The 24711-nt window shown below is 43.7% G+C and overlaps 1 protein-coding gene across 2 annotated transcripts; it reads left to right on the forward strand.

Moving 5' to 3' along the window:
- Positions 1 to 1698: 1698 nt before the first annotated feature.
- On the forward strand, positions 1699 to 23991 carry tmcc1b (transmembrane and coiled-coil domain family 1b). Of its 2 annotated transcripts, none has more exons than XM_015958723.3 (8): positions 1699 to 1775; positions 3511 to 3654; positions 9466 to 9509; positions 10218 to 11005; positions 22020 to 22439; positions 22694 to 23175; positions 23251 to 23386; positions 23463 to 23991. In XM_015958723.3, the coding sequence occupies exons 4-8, from the start codon at positions 10406 to 10408 to the stop codon at positions 23775 to 23777; spliced, it is 1953 nt and encodes a 650-aa protein (XP_015814209.1). In that variant the 5' UTR covers positions 1699 to 1775; positions 3511 to 3654; positions 9466 to 9509; positions 10218 to 10405; the 3' UTR covers positions 23778 to 23991. The 2 variants fall into 2 exon arrangements, with proteins under 2 accessions (XP_015814209.1, XP_015814210.1); XM_015958724.3 differs by having other exon boundaries at positions 10743 to 11005.
- Positions 23992 to 24711: the final 720 nt, after the last annotated feature.

Here is a 24711-nt window from a genome sequence, read left to right on the forward strand (position 1 = left end):
AATAAATAAAACATTGTACTAAAAGCATGTTTCGGGTCAAAAATCAGTTCTCTATAATTTAATATGCCAGAATGCCAACATGTAAATGGGGGGGTAGAATAAAGGGTGACAAAATCTGCAAGATTACTGACTTGGTCCTTGTGTGGGTGTGTATGAAAACCTTTTTGATTAATTTAGTAGTTGGGTTGATTTGTGTATGTGTTCTTGTAAATGTAATTACTTTTTGTTGTTTAGCCCATTAAAATAATAGAAAACAGTAGTTTTAAAGCACAGGTGTTTCTAGGGGTGGGGCCATATGGGTTCCTGCTGAAATCTGATTCCCTAAAGTGCCCTGGTTGTCACTCAGTTGGATACAATTCCAAGTCCAAACACTAGTAGTGCTATTTAGCCAAATTGGAATTTCTAATGTCAAAATGTGCGCAAAGATGTTGAACTAATACTTGGCTCCTATAAATATTGTGGCCCTTTGGTGGCCCCATTCTAAAAATACAAAATCTGCCGCTGTTTAAAGTCCTTCAAGTTTGTGTCCTACTTGGATCACTTTCTAAAACATTTCACTTTTGATGGGAGGAAATAATCTTTGTACTCATTTAATTATTTGCATGTTTACACTAAATGTAGATTTGCTAACTTTTTCTGGTTAAGTGTCACAGTAGCTTGTAGGAGTAAGAAATTGAAAGCAAAATCATAAATTATGTATTTAAATAAATGGAAATGTTGAAATTCTGTATACTAAAATTGGACTCAAGGGTAGGGGAGAAATTAAAAACTGCGAATGTTGCATAACCAAATTAGAAAATGATGAATGGCTTGAGAAAAATACATTTTTAACATTACCTCCTCTTGTCTAATGATTAGACCCGTAAATCTTAAATGTCTTTTAATTGTGAAATCCAATCCACAGCTTTGAACAATGCACTGGTTTATGTGAAGGTATGTAGGGAAGCCAATCATGTAATCAAATAAATTTGTCATTGTCAAGCAAAAAAACTTTCTTCAGATGTCCACTGTGTTTAATCTGCAGTGGAATTAAGTAGTTCTAAATATCAGGAGCTGATGGTTCATTAGATTAAGCAGAAAAGTGATGGCATGCCATTTGAGAAAAACACTTGTGTATTTCTGAAATATTAAAATGTTTAAAAAATAAAACAAAGTCTAGCCAGTAAACATGTTTTAAACTTTTTTTTTTTTACTTTTTAAGTAACCATTTCAGTCATGTAGTATGCAGTTCTTAAGTGTAACTTTTACTAGTAAGTTTGCTAATTAGGATAACTTGGATTTCCGTTTTGACAAGTAAGAACCCCATTTTAGTTTATTGTAATTAAAGGTGTTGTATGTAAGAATAGTGACATTTTTGCAGTGAGAAAATCCCGAGAGTAATGTTTGTCATTTCGGAAGGAAAGGTATAATGAAACATATTTCAAGGAAGGAGGGAAGTTACTGTTTACTACATACTATCAGTGGGTGTGGGGTTGCCATGTCTCCTGCAAGCTAGTACTGCAGTGCAGAAAGTTGTAATTTGATGATGGCCGGTAAAAAGCTCCAGTTTTTTAAAGTGATTTTAGTAACCGAAATTTCCCACAGAGCGTATTTTTTTTTTACTTCATTTCTACATAATGCTCCTTTAAAAATTATTGCTTGGAGTGTGGTAAATTTATATGTACCAACGGCCTGCCATACAGGTAAGGCTGCTGTGACGCAGAGAACGCAATATGACGTCACCGTGGGAGTGTCGACCATCGGGAGAAATGAACGATCATCAACTCAGCGCTCATGTAAGTTGAAGCTCATAAAACTCACATTTTTTGCCATCAGCTTTATGAATGAAACGATGTTTCATATGCGCGTGCCCATCTCGCCGTGGGCCCGAGGCGGATTTAGGCTGTTTATCCTGTTGTCGCTGCCGCCTGGCGGTGTGTCACGGTCTGCCTGTAGCTAACCATGGCTGAAGCCGAGGCGATGTTTTTTAGCCAGAGAGCTTAGCCAGCCTGCTAATTGACAGGCTGACTAATCAGGCTTCGAATAAGCGCCTGATTTGCCGCCCAGGAAATTCGGGGTGGGCGATGCAGAGCGCACTGAAATGTGCTTATGACAGAGAAATACTGCTTATATGTCCTAAGAAAACGACTGGAGAACTTTCCCGATAACACACCCAGCAGTCGGCTTTACTATTGTATGCCCAGATTCTTCCGCATTGATAGCGTTATACCAAATGCGAACAATTTCGACGTAGTTTTCTTTTATAAAGTGTAAAACACGTTAACTCTTAAGTATTGGAGCCACCATGAAACACAAGAGGAAAACCTGGTTGGAGTATGTGACAGATGGCAACTCTATACCTCCCATCTAAACAGGGTGTTCCAGCTTTTGATACCTGTGAGGACCGTTTACTCCCCTCGTCCTAATTCCGCTGCTGTATTTTAGCAAATCTGCATTTACGGCTCAGTTTTTATAACATATACACTTTTATTAATTGACCAAATACATGATTGTATTTAATGTGTTACTCAAAGACGTTGTAATAAGACAGCACGTAGCACATATGAAGGTTTGAATACCCCCTTGAGCCCGCCCCTCCCAAAGGCACCGGTGTGTACTCTCCAGTAAAATGAACGCCCTCCAACTCACCACGTTAGCTTGTGCTGCTACATCTAAATTGCCTCTAGCTGTGTAGACCTGATTTATTGTGAGGGTTAGCACCACTCTATTAAACACGTATAAACTATGCTAACCTTCTCTGGAGGCTCCGCGTGTTTCAGTCTAGCTCTATTGGCTAGCAAGTTGCTAATTTCAGCCTATTTCAACCTTTAGCCGGGTTGGTTGTTATTTTCTGTAACCCAACGTAACACCTAATCCTTTTTGTAGTCTAGTGAATTGGGCTATCAGGTTACAGGGATGATAGAGCTTTATTACCCATTTTGGACTTTGGTGAAACACAAACCATACAACATTTCAGAATTATTGGCTATAATCTTGTTGGTTATAATCAGAATTAGAGCAATATTTGCATTGTTTTTACTGCGTTTTTGTTTAATTTTACCACTGAATCCCAGTTTTGCCTCAGCAAGACAGACTGGTGGTTAATGTCTTGCAAAGATCTCCAAGGGACTTTTCTGCACTATTAATTAACAGTGCACAGGTAATTAAGCTGAAAGTCCTCTGGGGCTTTGCTGCGCAAAATGAAACCAGATAAAAGGGATTAGGCTTTTTAATGGGAAGTTGGAATCTCAGGGGTTTGAATTTGAAACCTTTCTTTTTACTGTTTGACAAAAGAAGTCACCTTAATAATCTGACATGCATCCCATTTAATACAGTGTTGCAACATTATAACAGAGCATACTTAAGTCTGTACACTGTATTTATTATTGGTTGTTGTAAACGATACTTGGGGTACAGCTTTGCATTTTTAAAACTGAGACAAGCAGTTTTTTATATCCACAGATTTTCTGTTCAAAATCAAATTTTGATTCATAAAAGTTTCTAATTGTTCTTTTTTCTTCCTTTTTGCAGCATGTGGTTTTTCTAAATTCCCACAAACAAGGCTTGGTTTGGATAAGTGACCCAGAGAAAGCGTGGCTGGAGTTTGGCTTGAATTATTAGGCCTTTTCTGTGTTAATAAGTGCACAGATCTGCTGCTAATGATCACACATAAAGGTAGGTTATTCTAGCATCAAATGTGGTGGGCAATGGTTATTGGTTAACATTATTTATACAATATTTAACCTCTTGTTTTATTGACTAGTAGTTTTTTTGTGCAATTGTTTGGATGCTGTTTTTTGTAAGTTTTATATGTTTGTAAAAGAAAGACTCTTAGTAAAACCTCTTCTGGTTTTAGTCACAAATTAACCATCATTTAACTTTGTGTGCCATAAATAACCTCTCAAAATGAAAGTCTGAAATAAAGAATCCTAAAGAAATAGTTTAAACAATGTTTCTAAGTGAAAATAAAACTGCTTGTGGACATGCATGGTGTGACATTGGAACACTGCGTACAGAGTGATAGGTGAATGTTGGTTGACCCACTTTAGACTCTCCCTTCAGCCTGGAGGAGTCAGATGTCATTGTATTTTCACTGCAGATGCAGGATATTGTTCCACATCTGTGAGCGAAGTCAACTTTTCTTTGGCACTCTGGTCGTGCCTCAGTAACATACATCACTCCTGTTGTTTTATTTAGGATACATTCAGAGGTTAAACGAATGGTTTACTATTAGACTTTTTATTTATGAAATCTCATCGCTTTTCTGTGAGTCACTGAGATGTTTTCTGTGAGATTTGAAGCAGCTGCCATAACAACCTCCACACAGCTACCAGCAGCATCGGCAATCCTATTTTAACACAAAGCCTTTACTGTAAACAACATTTTGTTACATAAAATGTCGAAAGAAAACAAATATTTTTTGCTCTTCTAAAAATACTTTTCAGGTTCTCATGTTTTAGTGAATTAAGGATCATTAGTGTGTGAGCATTAACGCCATAAACAATTTAAACAATTTATGAGTAACATGTTCATATAGAGGTGATTAAAAATGTTGACATACACAAACAAGGCTGAGGTCCATTCACAGCCAGTGTCTCTTATGAGATGGAAGATGTACCAGCAGGACCAGTAGGAAACAAATCACTGCATATCTCAAATGAAGTGTTGTATTGGCTTTTTGGTGTTGGATTGCTCTTCTGGCTTGTTAAATGATACTGTTGCTGTGCTGACTTATAGGATTTTTTTCTATTTGTCTGGAAAGCAGTCCATGCACTGCATTATTAAACCCACTGCATTAAAGGTTGAGTCAACGTTCCTGGAAAAAGCCATTCCAGAAGGCTGCGTTTTGGAAAAACAAAACAATTCTAAGGTCAGACCTCCTTGATGGTTGCAGAAAATGGTATAACTCTCCCCAGGGACAAGGATATTGTGAAATAGTCATAAAAACACAATGTTGTCTTACGTTTCCAACTTGTTGTTTGCTAGCCTAGACACCTAGAAAGACCATAGCAGAAGCTAAATGATTTTGATTTGCAGGTCGGTCTAGCCACGCTCAATTGGAACCTCAGCAAGCCCGAACAGTCTTGTGCATTGCCAATCACAGCGCTCTTATCAGTTTGGTGGGTGGGATGATGCGGCTGAGCGAAAACAACCAAGATGGCGCTGGCTCATATGAAACAATTTTGGCATCAATTTTGAACTTTTTAGACTAAGGCTCTTCTTTGAGTCAAGAGTACTAACACCTAATTTTTACTTCTCAGTCTGCGTCGGTACGGAGACACACAGAGGGTTACCCCTTCTTTCCACCGGAGCCGTCAGCAGCACGTTACTGCAGCAGCACGTCTTGCTCGCGTAAGCTGCTGCTTGGCCCTTCCCACGAGACGCGAAGCAGCAGGGGAGCAGCTGTCACCGACAGAGCACGAAGTCACAAGAGTGACTTCGTCAGTAAACACAATAACAAGCAGGAGAAAATTACAACATGGCTCCAAAAGGTTTGTGTTTTATGTTCTGTCCGTTTTATAATCGCCAATACGGACCTGAAAAACAAAGGAGACCGTTAGCTAGGTGATAACTTCTCACGGGGCTGCACAGTTAGTAACTTTTTAAAAGTAAAGCAACCGGAAGGCAGTACGTTTCTTTATTCTGAAAATCTCGGGAGCTTCTCTCTGTTTCCGCATCCAATTTCCTGTCTTTCCTTCCCCAAAAATGTCGAACTTGACCCGTTTCAGAGGCGTCGCGCGTAGAAAATAGAACCGGAGCGTAAGGGCCGCGACATGCTGCTCCTGAGACGCGGCCGACTTGCGCTGCTGACGGCTCTGGTGGAAAAGGTTCTGTTGACCACAGCGGTTCCTATCAGCAGCTATGATGTGCTGCTGCAGTAACATGCTGCTGACGGCTCCGGTGGAAAGAAGGGGTTAGGGTGGCAGAGACATGCCCAACTCTCTGTCAAAAGTGACAGAGATCACAAGCTTGTGATTGGTCAGGGTACTGCTTCTTATAAATTTGTCAACAGCACCCCCATTGCCCCCTCAACAAACAAAAAGATACTTAGCGGCATACGAAACAGATTGAAAAACATCTCATGGTTAAAGTCAGAATATATGAACGTTTATTCACCCGTGACTGAAGGAGTACAAAGGTATGCAACAAGTGTTTTATTCATGGATGGAAATGACGAGAAACGTGGGTTTAAAAATACCGATCACATAAAGAGGTGGAGGAGAATGAGGGACAGTTTTGTTCGTGTTTAAAAAGTCACTGAAATACATAAACTAAGTAGTTAATGCTCTATCTTGGACTGGATACGGGACTGTAATGGTGGCAGGATGAATATCCAGGAAAGCTCCACACTTGAGCTGACAGAGAAGTATAAATTAGACTTTAAGTCCCTTATTTTGAAAAATAATGTATTTGCATCTTCTTCTGTGGTGTATGGCGGACTGCCCCGTTTACTAAAATCTGTAGCTGTGAATACGTCACATTGTACGACCGTAGATTCCACCCCACGACTGAGTTCTGTCTATAGGTCATGGCCAGGCTATATATTCACATATAAAGGATGGCCTCCCAGGCAATTTGTTGGCAACTTTTCTGCCATAATTATTAATGTAACACACCTACGTAACCGTATAACAAGTTAGAATGCTAGCTAATATAATGTAGTGTTTTTATGATGGAAAACAACGCAGTTTTTAGCTTTCTTGGTTTATTTTCAACTTCAAAATCAAAGCAGCTGCCAGCAATCTGGAAAGACCCTACAAACAATGGGTAAAAACCTCCGGAACCCACCCTGAACCCCTTGGATGGCTCCACACACATTCATGCGCACACATTGCTAAGACAACAAATTGACGGACAGCTCTACCAGCCATAAATGGACAGGCTCATTCTCAGACAACAGCTCCATCACCTAAATATTTCCCAACAAGAACAGAACCAGGCTCTAAACAGAACATGTAAAACAGTACTCTTATTTAATACTTAAACAAAAATTGCAAACACAACAGAAAATTCCGTCTGTCGCACTAGGCAGCCCAGCTTTGGCTTCACTTCTGGGTGTGTGCAGTGGTAGGAGAGATAGAGTAGCACTGTGATGGATGGGTTATGATCCAATCATTAAGAATGGGACGTTCGCAGAGATTGGATGTAGTTTTTCCAGGTTTGTATGTTTCAGAGGAGATTAAAATAATTCCTTTTTTCAGGAAGCGCCCCCACCCTCCGAACCCTCCCGCCTCCTTGGCCCTCTCTTTGGATTCTGACAATATTTCATTTGTTGGTTTCCATTGGTATGTGAAGAGCATTTTAAGCAAAATGGCAAAAAAATGCCACCTTTAAATTTTTTGTGAAATATGCTGAACACTTTAGCTCATAATCCTATATATTTTGGGTAATTCATCCCAACAGAACACTAGAACCTTTCAACTCAACTCATTTTTAAACCTAAACTTTGTGAAAACTAGGCTTTTATCTTCAGAAACAGTTATATAGGGTCACAGGAGGACATTTGTATGTATGAAGGCCAAGAAAATCCAGCTTCCAGTTTGAGATTTCCTGCTGATTTAGCATGAATAAGCAGCAGGTCTTTGGTTTCAGTTTCATGTAATACAAGGATGGAGCGGCCCAACAAGATCAGATGAACTGTTGGTGTGTCTTGAGTAACGGACATGGATGTTTGTTTGGTTACAGTGATCTGTTTCACGAGTGTTAATTTTGTACAAAACAGTTAAAATGACTAAATAACTTGGTGTGGAGTGTGGTGCCTTGGTCTGCCTGAGTGTTAGCGGCTCCCGGGTCAGCCTGATTAATCCCGATGGCTGCCTGGTGGGATCTCGGTTCCTGGGCTCTGCTGGGTCCCCGGCGGGGCTGGTCACCCCTGGGTCCCGGGTCGCTGGGTTCCGGGCTCGGCCGGCTTGGGGGTGGGAGGCTGTGGGCGGGCCTGAGGGCTTGCCGCTGATATCCCCCGGGACTCTGCCGGCTGCTGGTTGTGGCCCCCCGGGGCGATCCTCTGCGCCTCTCGAGGGGGGCAGGGGCTTTTCTGGTCAGTCTCCCTGGGGTCCCTGTGCTCTAGGGCAGCTCCTGAATCTCTGAGACTTCAAATTCAAAGATACTTCATTAATCCCAGAGGGACTTGGAGCTCCTTCCATCTCCTACGCATCTTTGGGGGGCAGATCTGTGGCCCCTCACACTCTCTATTGGACGCTCCTATAGAGAAACCTTACATATTGACAGATTGATGTCAAGTTGTTATTGTTGTTGTTAGCCTCAAGGGCAACATGTCGATTATCACTTGTAAGTCGCTTTGGACAAAAGGGTCTGCTAAATACATAAACTTATACATGCACGGGTACACACATGGTGCTCTCATAAGTATGGACATGGGCACGTTCAACACATGTCGGCTGTGGTTGGCACTTAATGCACTGTGATTTATTATTGTGATTGTTCAGTAAAACAATGTTGACTTTATATTTCCTCATCAGGTTGACGTAGTGATAGCTTGCTCCTGTTGTGCGTCCCTTTTCTGCGGGTCTAGAAGCAGACTCTTGTTCATCATTGATTGTTTGTTTTTGTGGAACCCCCCCCCCCCCCCCCCCCGACTCCCTTTCTCTTTCACCTCTGTCTCCATGTCTGGTCGGAATTACAGAATTACAAGCATTCAAAAAACAATAACAATACATTTGTAAGTATCAGGCGTGACATTAAAAGCAGATGCTTTGATGCTCTACCAGAGAGTAAATCTGTAAGGCTTGTCACCAGCATTCAGACATCAATTCTGTTTGCTTCACAGCCAGACAGGACACAGGGAAAAAAACAAAGTCTAAATAAATCTGCAACGTAGCTGAGGAGCTGATCTGTTCCTTTTAAATATTTACACATTTGTTGGTCTGGAAACAAAGCATGTCTGGAGGAATAACTCCCATGCTAACATCCCCAATGCCCTCCTCGTCTGTGCGTGCGTGTGCGTGTGTGTGTGTGTGTGTGTGTGTGTGTGTGTGTGTGTTTGCGTGTTTGCGCGCGTGTGCGTGTGTGTGTGTGTGTGTGTGTGTGTGTTTGCGTGTTTGCGCGCGTGTGCGTGTGTGTGTGTGTGTGTGCAGTGATGGCTTTGTGCCTTTTAGCTGCCATGTTTTCATGTTTTGTTACTGTCAGAGGTGTTGAGCTGATGTCATGTTAATGTTTTTGTGTTGTGAGCGTTCTTTGTGCTTCAGTTACATAATTAATAAATATATAAATAATAATATAAACCTCGTTAAGCATTAATAAATTGCCGCCTTTTAACATTTGAACTAAATGTCTTTTGGGTCTAATGAGGTCTTTTTTTTTTTAAAGTATTTTGTCTGCTGCCGTTCTCTTCCACATCCACCTCTTCCACTCGCTAATGAGTGGAAGGTTTCGGCTTGAATGTTTCCTTTTATTTGCCTTTTTTTTTGGTACCTTTCTGCTCCATAAAGAAAACTGTCTATTTTTGTCTGTTTGTGCTTCATTTAGCTTTTCCTGAGTTGTGAGTCAGAAGAGAAGAGGCTGGGCTGATGGTAAGCTCTCCGTCACTCTGTTTCTCCTCTCCTCTAGGTTCATATCCGCATTGTATCACTACACGATGATAAACAGAAACAAATGGTGTTTACTGTAAGCAAAGCTTTTCATTGCAGGATTTGGGCCGTAGCCAGATAATCGAACACCTTGTTCAGTTAGCCAGTCGTCACTTTCCATTTAGTTTTTCATTTACTGCACATATTTTTAATTTAGTTATTTTTACTTTTTCGCCATTTTCTGGTTTTCTTTTGCTGGTGCCATCGGAGCACTCTGTTAATTTGACTGAATACTTTCTGAAATGTAATTATTCGTTTATTTTTATTTCTTTTTTAGATGAAGTCAAGCTTTAAATGGCTTGAAGAGTTCACACTGAACTAACGTGTTCAGAATAAAAAGCAAAAGCATTTCAGAAACTGTTCACAAAAGCTTTTTATTAGTAGATTTAGACTTTTTTGTGTTTCTGGGTTGACATAATGAGACATGCCATTAATATGATCTAAAGTTTACACCCACTGATTTCCTCTAGGAGGAAACCTTTTATTTTTCAATAATAAGTAAATATTTCAAACACTAAAGTGCTAATTGTGGTCGTGTCCATGTTGTCAGCCCGGGTTTTATTGCGTGGAGATTTTCATATGATTTGTTTGCCTTTTCCGTTCCTCACTGCTGCGTGTTATAATGCGTTTTATTTTCCTTTTTTGTGGTAGACAAGCATGACATTGAGCCAAGCCACAGATGCATGCCCACTCAAAAGGCCCAACTGAGCACCATCCCCTCTGCTTCCCGGCTCCTACCTGGCCTCTCAGAGGGGGGGGTGTCGACGGGGCGTAGCTAGTCTCCTGCAACCCCCCCCCCCCCCCTCCGTAGAGCCTCACTGTGAAACTGGAGGCCTCTGATGGATCAGGGTAGTAGTGAGCAGAGTCCGGAGGAGCCGGACGCTGGAGGCCGAGCGGAGCTGGAGGTCGGCAGGAGGGCGTCGGAGTCAGAGCACGGCTTGTCCAAAATCACACACAATGCCCTGGAGAACATGGGAGCGTTGGGCCATGGCCTGAAGCAGTTCTTCCAGCCACAGCGCCGACGCTCCTCCGTTTCTCCACATGACTCCGCCTTGTCCTGCACGAGTGCCCCTCCCTCCGAACCCACTGATGTCGGGTCAGAAGTGGGGGATGCTCCCGCTTCCTCGGCCCTCTCTTTGGATTCTGACAACCCCACCGCTTCCGCCCCTCCTGCAGCTCTGAGCCGTGTTCTACAGCAGATCCGAGGTCCGCCGATGATGAAGCGAGGCACCAGTCTGCAGAGTCGCCGCAGCAAGGCTGGGACCGCTGGCGATCCTCCCCAGAAAGGAAGCCCGCAGATCCACCGACGGAGCACTCATGAGGCCCTGCTGCAGGCTGGACGGCCACGCTCGTCCTCCACCACAGACACACCTAGCAGTCCGGCCCTAGTGGACATGCTGCTGACCTCTGGGTACCACTCCACTGAAGAGCCTGACAAGGTGAGATCTCTGGTGTGAAATGTGCCACAACACAGTCTGTCCTATGAAACCGATGCCTTTAATGCACCTGGAGATGCTTCATTAGCTACACTTAAATATCCTCATGCAAATAAAAAAGGTAAAAACATTTTTTACTCAGAGACCATTAAAGCTTATTTCCTGTTTTTACATCTCTTTTTACATCCCAATCAGTGACTTACTCCTAAACTAATTTATTCATGTTTAAATATCTGCTGCGTCTTATGGGTACACAGGCAAAAACATATAATCTGGTACCTTTAATAAAATGTGTGTATATATATATATATATATATATATATATATATAATCTTAAAAAGTTCCATTTCTCGAAGAGCTGGAGACTAAACATGTCACTTGTTAGTTTTTGCTAATGAGGCATGAAATGGCTTTTATTTATCTATTTGGTTCTAAAAAATAAAGGCTTGGAGGTGATTCATATACTAATACAAGCACTAACGTCCAAACCCAGTGAAGTGTGACACGACAGTAAATGTCTCTGGATGCACCACAGAACGGGCAGATGAGCTGTCCGTGTTGGAAGGTCAGAGATTGCTTTTGACTCTTGAGTCACTCTTTGCTTTAAGCCTTTTCTCAATTTAGCATTTGTATTCTCGCGGTGCACTTCAGGTCAGCGAACGCCTGCAGCTGTAAACAAACTCAAACTTGTAAAATTTGTTAGTTTTACTTTGAATCTCCAAGTGGAGATGTTGGAGATGCACTGGCTTGAATCTGTAAGTTGGCCTGTGTTCCTATTTCCTGAGGGCTGCAGATGATGATGCCGTACATGCTTTAAAAATCAGTAATTAATAATAATAAATGATGGATGGATTCTTTTAAAGGCTCTCTTCAGTCACAGAGACCTCTGTTGCTTATCAGCTCTGGAGGAAGTCTTGTTTTGATGAGATTTATGCTTCCAATTGTTGAAAAGGAGCCATTGTTTGGGTTTTAACGCAGCTCTGCTGATGACTTATTGATCCGTGACTCACTTATCTGTAAAGTGTTGCAGAGCATTTCAGTTTGTGTAGAAAAAAAATGCTCAGCTGTCTGAAGCAAAGCAAAGTCCAGAGACACTGTCACTTTCTCTGTGCCCCTGTTTAGTTTAGATAAACTCAGATAAAGTAGAAAGATTCTTGGTGACTATGTCATGGTCTGGGGAATACGTCTAACCCAAGACATGCAGAATCACAACAGCTCACGGATTGAAGGTAAAAAAAAAAAAAAATTTATTTTATAACGGGAACTGAAAGTGCACTAGTAAGTCCAGTGGGGATCGAGAAACGGGAGCGCAGCGTCTGAGAAGGGGAGAGCAGATACAGTTGAGTCCAGGGAGGTAAGTCTTAACTTGGTGGGTGCAGAGAAAAGACTTACTGGGAGATGGGGAAGAACCAGGATGAGGGAGGGCAGGTTGAGAGCCGGGGTGTATCCAAGAGAGGGGCCCAGGAGAGGGAGCATGAGGAGGGCAGGTGATTGGGTCGGTAAGGAGGAATGGAGAACGGTGGAGAGCTGCGTCCAGAAATCCTATGAAGCACAGGTGAGTAATCCTGAGGAGTCGCAGAATCAGAGACGTTCCAAAAACCTGGAGACGGGTAATCACAAAATCCAAAGTTCACAATAGTCCAAGAGACACGAGAGCACAAAAACCAAAAATCACTAGGAGGCTAGAAATTACCAAGCTGTAGTAATCATCCAGCGCCAAGGTGTGTTCTCCTTCCTCCTTATTTAGCCGGACCCGCTGATTGCCAACGAGATGCAGCTGGAAACCTCCCTCTCCTGCAACACACAGCTCAGAGGCGGAAAATGAGAGGAGTACTCACCCCGGCTCATGACAGTACCCCCCTCTCAACGGACGCCTCCTTGTGTCCTAGCAGATGCTACCTCGAAGTCCCGGATAAGGGATGGATCTTCAATGAAGGAGCAGGGAACCCAGGACCGCTCCTCCGGACCGTAACCCTCCCAGTCGACGAGGTACTGGGTACCCCGGCCACAGGGACGAGAATCCAGAATCCTGCGAAAAGAATATACAAGGCCCCCCTTGTAGAGCCGCACAGGCGGAGGAGGCGCAGGGCAGAGGGGGCTTGAAACCACTGGCTTCACCAAGGACACGTGAAACACCGGGTGGACCTTAAGGGTGCGAGGAAGATCCAACCGGACCGTGGGGGGAGTGTGGACGTCCAGAATCCGGAACGGGCCTATGAACCTGGGTGACATTTTGTGGGTGGTTGCCTTGAGTGGAATGTCCTTCAATGAGAGCCAGACCTCCTGACCAGGGGCGTAAACGGGAGTCGGACGCCGCCAGCGATCTGCAGTCCGCTTGTTCCTGTCGGCTGTTCTGTCGAGTGCTGCCCGGGTGGAGGTCCAAGTGCTTGGCCCCCCCGGAGAAACTGCGGAACCGTGGAGGGAGCTGAGGGCTGTAGGGGAAACAGGAAAGGTTGATAACCCAAGGAGGATTCGAAGGGGGACTGACCTGTTGACGTGGAGATGTGGTAGTTATGGGCATATTCAACCCAGGCGAGATGGGAACTCCAGGAGGATGGGTGAGCAGAACAAACACAGCGTAGCATTGCCCCGAACTCCTGGTTCATTCTCTCACATTGTCCGTTGGTCTGCGGATGGTATCCAGACGTGAGGGTGACTCTAGCCCCCAGAGCCTCGGTGAACTCCTTCCAAACCCTTGAGATGAACTGGGGACCACGATCCGAAAGAATCTCCACAGGGATACCATGCAGGCGGAATACATGTTTGATAAGAAGTTGAGCTGTAACTGAGGAGGAAGGGTGAGATTTTAAGGGGATGAGGTGGCAGGCTTTAGAAAACCTGTCCACTATGGTAAGTATTGTATTGAATCCATGGGAGTTTGGCAGACCACAAACAAAATCCAAGGCCACATGAGACCACGGGCGAGACAGTGTTGGAAGGGGATTCAGCAATCCCACTGGAGAAAAAGAAGAAGAAAGTATTATTTCTATAGCGCCTCTCAAGATAAAAATCACGAGGCGCTTGGTCTCCCTTTTGCTGAGCACAAGTGTGGCATCCTGATATAGTCTTTTACATCTTTGTACATTGCTGGCCACCAGAATGTTCGTTTAATGAGAGCTATTGTGCGTCCTGATCCGGGGTGAAGCGAGAATCGGCCAGGCTGTGCCCAGTGGATGACCTTGCCCCTCATGGCTTGTGGCACATAGAGACTGCCAGGAGGACCCTTACCTGGACCCGGGTCAGTCTTTAGGGCCTCCAGAACCTGATCCCCGATTCTCTAGGAGAGATGAGGATAGGGAAGTAATAAAATTGGTCTGCGGGTGAAATAATAAAGTGCTGTGTCGCTAAAATAACTAAGGATTTTATTACAAAAAGAGTATTTACAACATTAAAAGGAATATCTATGTACATAAACAAAAAGAGCTATCTACAAAAAGAAGGGGAGAACGGAAAATGCCAACCCAGAAGGGGTTGGGGATTAACCAACCGAAAATATGAAGAGCTTTCCTGATAAGCAGGCAAACTCAGGGGAGATCCAAGGTCAATGTCAATAAATGTTCCGAAGTCGAGTTGCCAAATTGTCTTATCCTAAATCCAAATCCAAATGAGTGTGTATACCGAAGATGAACGAGAGCAATACGAATTTTACCAGAAAAGCGCATGAGGAGAAGAGAATAGTATAAACTCAGACGAGTCTACACTACCCTGGACCTTCTCGTAGATAGTGGGCAGGAGAGCAGCTTTTAACAGCTGCTCCCTGATTTCCCATTACCCACAGCTGTTCAGGAGACCGGGGAGGCAGAAGCCACAGAGGCCATCTTGTGGCCGAAAAGGGGCAGCGCACGTAACACCGAATCTCCCATGTGACTCCGCCCACTACAAATGCTGGGGGTAGGATCGTGGAAAGCTCAGCCTCCAGATCCGGTGCATACTGCCTCAAGAGGGCGTCTGGCTTAGTATTCTTGGGGCCTGGACGATAAGAGATCTGGAAATTGAATCGTGAAAAGAAGAGGGACCACCGGTACTGCCGCGGGTTGAGTCTCTTCACCTCTCTTAGGTAGACCAGGTTTTTGTGGCCCGTCCAGATGATGAAGGGGGTTTCTGCTCCCTCAAGCCAGTGTCTCCACTCCTCAATGGCAAGCTTCACGGCCAGAAGCTCTCTGTTGCCCACGTCGTATCTGCTCTCTGCGGGGGTTAAACGGCGAGAGAAAAAAGCACAAGGGTGAAGGCGATGGTCTGAAGGAGATTCCTGAGTCTGCGAGGTTAGCGGTTTGGCCAGATGATTCTGTCATGGTCTGGGGAATACGTCTAACCCAAGTCATGCAGAATCACAACAACTCACGGATTGAAGGTAAAAAAAATAAATATTTCTTTTATAACGGGAACTGAAGGTGCACTGGCAAGTCCAGTGGGGATCGAGAAGCAGGAGCGCAGCGTCTGAGGAGGGGAGAGCAGATACAGGTGAGTCCAGGGAGGTAAGTCTTAACTTGGTGGGTGCAGAGAAAAGAAGACTTACTGGGAGATGGGGAAGTACCAGGATGAGGGAGGACAGGTTGAGAGCCGGGGTGTATCCAAGAGAGGGGTCCAGGAGAGGCAGCATGAGGAGGGCAGGTGAGTGGGTCGGTAAGGAGGAATGGAGAACGGTGGAGAGCTGCATCCAGAAATCCTATGAAGCACGGGTGAGTAATCCTGAGGTGTCGCTGACTCTGCATGGGTGGGTAATCCTGAGGAGTTGCAGAATGAGACATTCCAAAAACCTGGAGATGGGTAATCACAAAATCCAAAGTTCACAATAATCCAAGAGACACAAGAGCACAAAAACCAAGACTCACTAGGAGGCTAGAAACTACCAAGCTGTAATGATCATCCGGAATCGAGGTGTGTTCTCCTTCCTCCTTATGTAGCCGGACCCACTGATTGCCAACGAGATGCAGCTGAAAACCTCCCTCTCCTGCGACACACAGCTCAGAGGTGGAAAATGAGAGGACTACTCACTCCGGCTCATGACAGACTATTGAGCAATTTGACTTGAAAATCAAAGACACAATATTCTGTTGGTTAATTCTACAAGTGCATGTGTTAATATCATGGGAACCCAACATGTCTGCAAAAGATGTGCTTTAAAATGTCAGAGCTTCATTTTTTATATTAAATTAACACTATACAGTTTCCTGTGGCAACAAAGCCAGGCCACCATCAGTCCATGGTTTTGTAGACTCCTTTAGCTCCCTCAAACTAGTGTAGGTCGTGCTGATGTTCACTCTGATCTTAGTAGGGCTGCAACAACGAATCGATAAATTCGATGAAAATCGATTACTAAAAGCGTTGGCAACGAATTGCGTCATCGATTCGTTGTGTCGCACAACTCTTCCAAAAGCGCCCCCCCTTCCCGCCCGCCGTTGCGCGCAGACCAGAGCAAGTCAGATCAGCGCGAGGGAGAGCCGCAGATCAGCGCGAGGGAGAGCCGCAGATCAGCGCGAGGGAGAGCCGCAGATCAGCGCGAGGGAGAGCCGGCAGATCAGCGCGAGGGAGAGCCGCAGATCAGCGCGAGGGAGAGCCGCAGATCAGCGCGAGGGAGAGCCGGTACAGGCAGATCAGCGCGAGGGAGAGCCGGCAGACTTGAGCTGCTGCGAACCGGTTCCGCATTGTTGCACAGCGATCCAGGCAGCTGCTTCCAGCGCACGGTCCATTCTCAAAGTGGCGCAACCCAAAAACTATAATTAGCACACGATCGTTCATGTCCGCACATGTTCTCTATTTTCTGTCTTATTTGTGCCTGAAGCGCGCTACTGCGGAGCTCATCACCTGTGCTGTGGTGATGTCACCTCACGCAGCATCGAAAACGCGCTCTGCGCTTTTCGGTCAGGAGATCCCTTTGACCTGCTCAAAAGTAACTGATGAGGTGAAAAGGTAAGAATCCAGGCAACAGATTTTCTGGAGAATTAAGAGGAGATGCAGGAAGATGAGAGACAGACAGGACAGGAAAATAGTTCAATAAAAACAAGAAAACAAAACAAAGTGTTGAAAAGTAAAATGTAGGTAGATTTATCTCCACTAAACGTTTTTACCAGTAAAAAACAATAAGTTATACACATGTCATATTTATACATCTGATACAATTCAGATCACCTTCAAAACTCAGTCACACACCCAGGGCCGTTTCAAGACATTTTGGGGGCCAAGGCAAAATGCCCCCCCCCCCCCCCCCCATAACTGGGCTCCCCAGAAGCCTCTGTGTAATTCATGCCCTCTCCAGTAGTGTTAGTTATATGGTGTTTATAAAAGCCCCTCAGACATTACTGACATGCTCTAATATTATCAGATGAAAAACTAAATTATCAGACACGCTGTCTCATCTGCTTATTTTATAAACTTGCAAAAAGTAACAAAACCATTTGAAAGCCACTATTTGTGGATTCTCTGAAAGTTTCCATGGAGTTTGTGACAACTTATTTTTTCATTGATCCTATCGTCTAATCTCACAGTTGAAACAAGCATCCTTAATAATCTGTGCACAGGAAGCTTACCGATGCTGTAGTAAAACAAAAGGTATAATAATTTATTATTAATAAAACCTTGTTGCAGCACTAAAGCAGAAAAATTAGATTTTGCATTAAATATGCAAAATATTTACATATGAATTGTTTTAGAGCCCTTTAATTGGCAGAATCTGATATTAATTTAGTTCTTACAAAAAATGGGTCCCAACATGGTTTGTGTGGCGTTGCCATAGTGTGACGTCATAGGCACAGATCCCCTGTCCTCTTGTTTGGAAATGGAAATATGGTCACCCTACATTAAACAAACTGTCCACCCGGGCTTTTGCACTGCACAGAGACGCTTCGCTGCCTACGACTGAACGTCAGTTGAGAGTCAGTCTCATGCAGACTGACCAATGAAGAGAGGGCCTCAAGTTAAGACCCTCTCCTCATTGGTCAGTCCACACGAGGTGGGTCAAAGGTTACTCTGGGCGGGTTACGTGTTGTCAGGCATTCAAGTATTGAGTATATTTACTGCATATTACAGTAAAATATTCTGTATGTGACCACATTATGGTGATCCTTGGGTCGTGATGATGGAGCCCTTGAATATTGTTGCCCAGGGTACAACAAAGTGTTAATCTGGCCCTGGTTCCGCCGTCACATTCCCGCAGAAACTGGTTGATCACACCGGGGCCAGACTACTAGCATGTGGTTTTACAACCACAATGTCCTCAGAAGCAAAAACGCTTTTAAAAGGGAGGGAGGAGTCCTAACTGTTGCTGCAGGCGTGTTGTGTGAGAGTGCAGTTATATACTGGTTAATATATTTTTGGGTTCAGTTGCTTTCATGTGGCCTAATGTGAGTCTATTTGGGATCATTGGAATGATCAGCAGCATTTCTTGATGTGACTTTATGGCAGTTGCCCAGGGCATCATCGCAAGGAGGATGGCATTCATTTACTTTTGTTTTATTTGGTATTTTTTCAGTCATTTTTGGAAATAGTGATCAATTTTGATAAATTCACAGCCTATGTTTAATTACATTTAAAATAAATGTCAACAGATGAGATCAAACAAAACAGATGAGAATTGCCCTTAAGCTGTTTAACTTGGACCAAGCATTTTAGGTCACAGATAGATGTAGCTTAGGGTCTCTGTCTATACACCTTATAAGACAATTTAGGTGATGGCATGTTGTTTTTCTGCTATTGAACTGTTTTCTAATAATGTTGTGTTAAATAAAGTGAAGGAAGGAGAGAAATAACGTTTCCCTAGCAGTTTTTAAAAATTTCCCCATGTAATCCGATTAATCGTGTCGAGACCCCATCCGATTAATCGATTATCCAAATAATCGTTTGTTGCAGCCCTAGATCTTAGCTCTTTGCTTTGCCTCCAACGACATTACTCTCTTACTTTTACTTCCAGGCTCCACCATGATGCCAACAGAAAAAGCAAACTTCTTCTTTTTCTTCTTGTGATTTTAATTGACAATCTACTAAATGAAAATGCTAACCACTAGCATTACAGCTAACAGCCATAAAGTAGGTTTAAGAGCAGCCCCTAGAACACCTACCTGTGCTACAAAACCATCTAGTGCCGTTTTTGATCAGCAGAGGGCTGCAGAGTCATGCCAAATGTGAAACTGGTGAACAGCAATCATTGAGATCAATGTTAAAAACCTATCTGTTTTTACTTTGAAGGGACTTTACGGAGTTTTGAATTTTTATGCTCGCTATTGCCCCCTCAGGCCAAAAGCGTAACGGCAGCTTCAATAGGAGGCACGTGCACGAGGCGCGCATGCTGTACGTGCACACTCCTTAATGAAAATAACAGCTGAGACAGTCTCTTGTGTGTGTGTGTGTGTGTGTGTGTGTGTGTGTGTGTGTGTGTGTGTGTGTGTGTGTGTGTGTGTGTGTGTGTGTGTGTGTGTGTGTGTGTGTGTGGCCCGAAGGACAGAGGACAGGAGAATGCGCAGCTAATTAATTAAATAATTTGGTTCTGTACCTTTCTCTTCAGCACAGCCAACAAAGGTGTATGATGGGTCAGTCCTCCTGCATACTCAAATCATTCCCTTCCCTTGCTTGAAAAATTGTTCCAAAATGAAAGTTGAACCCACATCTTTTTTACCTGTGAATTCAATGCCGTTTGGCGAGTCTCAAATAAAAATTTGGGCATCTTACTATAAAAAGATATATCATTAATGTAAAAAAGAAACACTAAAACAACTATGATCACATCCATAATCAAACCTGGGTCTTCTGCATGAAAGCCCGAAGTCTTACTAGACGAGCTAAACCACCAGTGACGTCATCTGTATCTGTAACATTTATATACTTGATGACAGCTGAAACAACGTTCAAAGAACGGTTTGGAGGGCTATGCCTGGACGTGAACGTGCATGAAGCAGCCTGCTCGACCCGAGCAGCTCTCTTTTACTGTGATTTTACAGAAAAATAGGCAATCACAGTAAAAATGCCAGGGCTCATTCTACAGGACCAGGGCATTGCAGGAGAATGTATTAAGAAGAAATTTATTATTTCTTTACATGTTTTGGCTGTCAAACTTCCATAATGCTCCTTTAAGCAAGAATGAGAAAATGTTTTTGATATAAGAACTACAGCACTTGGCTCTCAAACAATCTGAATCATTTACTGACGTCAAATTCTAGACAACCAATCATTTTGTGTGATTTTTTATTTATTTATTTATTTTCACTTTTTTTGAGCCAGTGTCGGTACAGGATCTGCTCGGGTGCAAGATCGGCTCGGGGTCCTTCGACTGCCGATGACGTCAAAGTACAGCAAACCCACTCGGACAAAATACACTACACATTATACTGTTGGAAAGAATTTAGCAGTTTCATTATTAAAATAATGTTTCTTAAGACGTAAGTTTGTGTTTATAACGGTATTTGTAAAATAAAACACTATATTCATAATGTTGAACTCCTTTGAGCACATCCCTTGAAGGATCATAGGTATTAGCAACACCTGTGAAATTGTATTTGCAGGAAAGAAATGTGTCCCGTTTATTGAAGTATTTTGTGTTTAGAGTTTTTGACATCTTGTCCATGCGTAGTTCACTTGCGTTCATAGCTGCTAGCCAAAACTCTGGAGTTAAAAGTGTTCTGGCCTTACTAAAATACCTGTCTGTACTTATTTGATTGATGGTAGTTTTGCTTTCTATTAGAATCCAAATGTAATCATTTGGCACGTTTCTAATTCATAATTTGTAAGAATGTAATTGGTGATATTAGCATTAGCATTCCTATGGGGTTTTCCATGTATATTAGCATTGCGCTAACCACTTGCTGCGAAATTGCAACCTTTGCGATTAGAAAATCTCCTTTTGTCACATCGCAATTTAATTGCACATGCAGTTAATCATTCAGCCTTAATATACATGCAGCTCTATGCTAAAAGTGTATTTTCAAAGAGGTAATGATGGATTTCTTTGTAAAAGTTGTCCATCTTTCCAACAGAAAGATTTGCCTGGACCAACGTAACGTGATAACAACGTAACGTGATTATGTAACTTCCGAAAGGTTCATGTTCAGCCAATCAACTACTTTGATGTCATCGGCAGTCGAAGGACCCCGAATCGATCTTGCACCCGAGCAGATCCTGTACCGACACCAGTTTTTCTCGTGTGAGAATCTTTGAGTTCAGAGTGAGTTTTGCGTCGTATTGTATACAGAGGTTTACGAGAGGCGATTAACATCGCAAGCAATCGTGGTCACACGAATATCTAACATGTTGGATATTTTTCTTGTCCCTCGTGAGAGTATTGCACTGTTGAAGCAGCACTGGGACCCAAAAGTACCAGAACTGTTTACAAAGTTCATGCACCAACACTTCACAGTTATTTCTGTGTCCACATATGTTGTTTACTTTTATTTTTACACTTTACTCCACACACAATGACGAGGATTATCAAGAAAGCTTGTTTTCCATGTTTTCCATAAACCCCTGCGTGTCCTTCTATGGCTAGCCTGTAGGACAACAAACTTGGTCAATAACAACTCAACAGTCTTCGGGTTTTCAGAATCAAAGGTTCGATGTGTTGTGTTAAAACTTCAATTTATAGCACATTTTCAGGTCCGATGTAAAGTTTCATTCTGTACAAAGTTTAATGACAACAATCCAACAAGACAGAGCCTGGATTTGCATTCTGAACAGTTTTAAAAGGAAACGCGTGTAACGCGTCAAAAAGCAACAGCTACTCAACATTAAAACCATTAGCAGGGTGAAAAATATCAAAATGTTGGAGGCACAGGCGGGCTACAACTTCTAGATCAATTTTATACAAATTGCTTTATTAATTATCTTCCTTTGAAAAATAACTTTGACGTACATGAGTGAACGGCATTGGTTGCTGTCCCCTGTTGTGATCGGTTAAAGCAGCTCTCGGCTGTCTTAGGGTGGGCCGCGGCTGCTGTGACTCCCAGTGTTTTCGTTACTGTGGGAAACTGGTAATGTTTTTTTGATAGAAAAATGTTGCCGACCCCTGCACTAAACTCTTTGTTATTTTAAACAGCTGGATCGGTATGATGGATCGGGCCCAGCCGTCTCCCCCAGTGCCCTCCTTTACGGCGCTGAGGGCTACGATGTGGTAGACAGTACCCCGGACCCCCATCGTACCAAACAGGCCATCGCTCAGCTGCAGCAGAAGATCCTGAAACTCACAGAACAAATCAAAATAGAACAAACGGCTCGTGATGACAATGTGGCTGAGTACCTGAAACTTGCCAATAATGCAGACAAGCAGCAGAGCGCACGAATCAAGCAGGTGTTTGAGAAGAAGAACCAAAAATCGGCTCAGACTATCCAGCAGCTGCAGAGAAAGCTAGAGCACTACCACCGCAAACTCCGGGAGGTGGAGCACAACGGCATTCCTCGCCAGCCCAAAGATGTTTTCAGAGACATGCACCAGGGGCTGAAAGATGTTGGAGCGAAGGTATGGGCCCTTTTTGTCTTGGATTTGTGCTTTTCCTGAAACAAAGGTCTGTTCAGGCTTTAGTTTGAGGGTTTTTGAGTTTTTCCAGCATATTTAAACATATTCCCAAACTAGTTACCATAACCCTTTGTGAAGACTATGTTTGCTAATAGTCCAATTGAAAACACTGTAGCCAACCAGTCATTTTTGCCCAAGTTTGTCTTCTTACTTTCCCCTTTTTCCTGCTACCAACATTTTGTCTTTCTCATGTCCAGGTCACAGGGGGTCTGTCCAGCATCTCTCAAGCCACTCACTCTGCAGCTGGAGCTGTGGTGTCCAAGCCAAGAGAGATTGCTTCCCTCATCCGCAACAAGTTTGGCAGCGCTGATAACATTGCAGCTCTGAAAGACTCTTTGGATGAAACACAAGGAGATGAAGGCATTGGTCCTGGGGGATCACGAGCCCTCGGTACTGGACAGTTACAATCCAGCCCAAAGTATGGCAGTGAAGATGACTGTTCTAGTGCTACTTCTGGTTCTGCTGGGGCTAACAGCACCCCTGGAGCCCCTGGAGGCCCCCCTAGCTCCAGGGGTAACACTCTGGATCCCCAGACCTCGGGCTTTGATGCTATATTCCACGAGATCCAGGAGCTCCGGGAAAACCAAGGCCGACTGGAGGAGTCCTTTGAGAGTTTAAAATCCCACTATCAGCGGGACTACACCATGATCATGGCTGCTCTGCAGGAGGAGAGATACCGGTGAGGGTGGATTTTCCTCTGTAGTTCTGTGTTACAAGGACATGTTTTGTTTTCTGAACTGTGGATGTTTTGCAGGTGTGAACGTTTAGAAGAACAACTCAATGACCTAACAGAACTGCACCAGAATGAGATTCTGAATCTCAAACAGGAACTAGCCAGCATGGAGGAGAAGATTGCCTACCAGTCTTATGAAAGAGCCAGAGACATACAGGCACATATCACAAATGCAGCCTTTCTGCTTCGTTATCACAGCTTCTTGTCTGACGGTTTTGTCTTTAAACTTCCAGGAGGCGCTGGAGGCTTGTCAGACACGCATTTCCAAGATGGAGCTTCAGCAGCAGCAGCAGCAGGTGGTGCAGCTGGAGGGGCTGGAGAACGCCACGGCACGGACTCTTCTCGGAAAACTAATCAATGTGCTGCTGGCTGTCATGGCCGTCCTTTTGGTGTTTGTGTCCACGGTGGCCAACTGCGTCGTCCCCCTGATGAAAACACGCAGCCGCACGCTTTCCACGTTACTCCTGATAATCCTGCTGGCCTTTCTGTGGAGGCACTGGGAGGCTATTTCAGATTATCTGCACCGCTTCCTGCTTCACCCCAGATGACTGACAGGATGGATGGACAAAATCCTAAATCTATAAAGGGACTTTGGGCACTAAGATGACTGCGTAAAGGGAGGACCTGCACAGGAAGTGGAGTCTTAATCGTCCTGTCTTTAATTATCCTTAATCTCAAAACACTCAGGAGTGAATCAGAAGTTTTGTCTCTTGACCACGTCCTGACCTGTGGATTGGGAAGAAGGGATCTGAATGAAGGAGAAACTAAAGGCTGGATGGTTGGTGGACCTTCAATTCTAGGTGCAATGGTGGTACAAGCACATCCTGTAGGAGTGGACGGAGCGCGGATGAAGGAGGGTCTGAGAGAACCGCACACTTGATTTCTCTCTTCTGCGTGAATTTGTTTACACGTGGAAAACCTCGTTGGTTTTCCACATTAGTTTTTATTACTTTGGAGTGGATTTAAGTGGTATTGTTCTGAAGTCTCGGTTATTTCTAACACAGCTGATTAATGCATTTTCATTTTTAACCGTAACGAGCCAACAGTGTTCTGCAGTTTTAATGTCCCAAGTTATTATTTGTAACCATATTTTTTCTCTTTTTGGTCTTGTGATTCTGGGTTTTTAACACCCCCCCCCCCCCACCCCCACCGCTTTTTACCTCTTTAATTACAGCTTTTGTTACCAAGTTCTCCTTTTCCAGCTATCTTCACACTGAAGATCAGGGTGCCTGCAAATCAGATACATCACTTTGATATCAGACTTGTCACTGGATCGAACTGTTGTGCGTTCTTGAAATGTTTCTTTTGGATGTGTGGAGTCAAACCCACTGGTTCTGCCACAACCAGTATACTACTATCAGACTTCGTGTGTTTGGATCGGGACTGTGCCAGCTGGATGCTACTTTCCTGGGGGCATTTTCAGGGCAGAACAATAATCTATGAACTGAATTAACATACTTGAAGAGCGGCTAAAGTGCTCAA

The sequence above is a fragment of the Nothobranchius furzeri genome, chromosome 3, assembly GCF_043380555.1.
Source record: "Nothobranchius furzeri strain GRZ-AD chromosome 3, NfurGRZ-RIMD1, whole genome shotgun sequence".
In the NCBI taxonomy this organism is placed as follows: Eukaryota; Metazoa; Chordata; class Actinopteri; order Cyprinodontiformes; family Nothobranchiidae; genus Nothobranchius; species Nothobranchius furzeri.

Excerpts from the sequence above, each read along its gene's own strand:
- tmcc1b (XM_015958723.3), top strand. The coding sequence starts at position 10,406 with ATGGATCAGGGTAGTAGTGAGCAGAGTCCGGAGGAGCCGGACGCTGGA. Across the intron at positions 22,440-22,693 it reads TGAAAGATGTTGGAGCGAAG|GTCACAGGGGGTCTGTCCAG; the intron begins GTATGGGCCCTT and ends TCTCATGTCCAG. Across the intron at positions 23,176-23,250 it reads CTGCAGGAGGAGAGATACCG|GTGTGAACGTTTAGAAGAAC; the intron begins GTGAGGGTGGAT and ends GATGTTTTGCAG.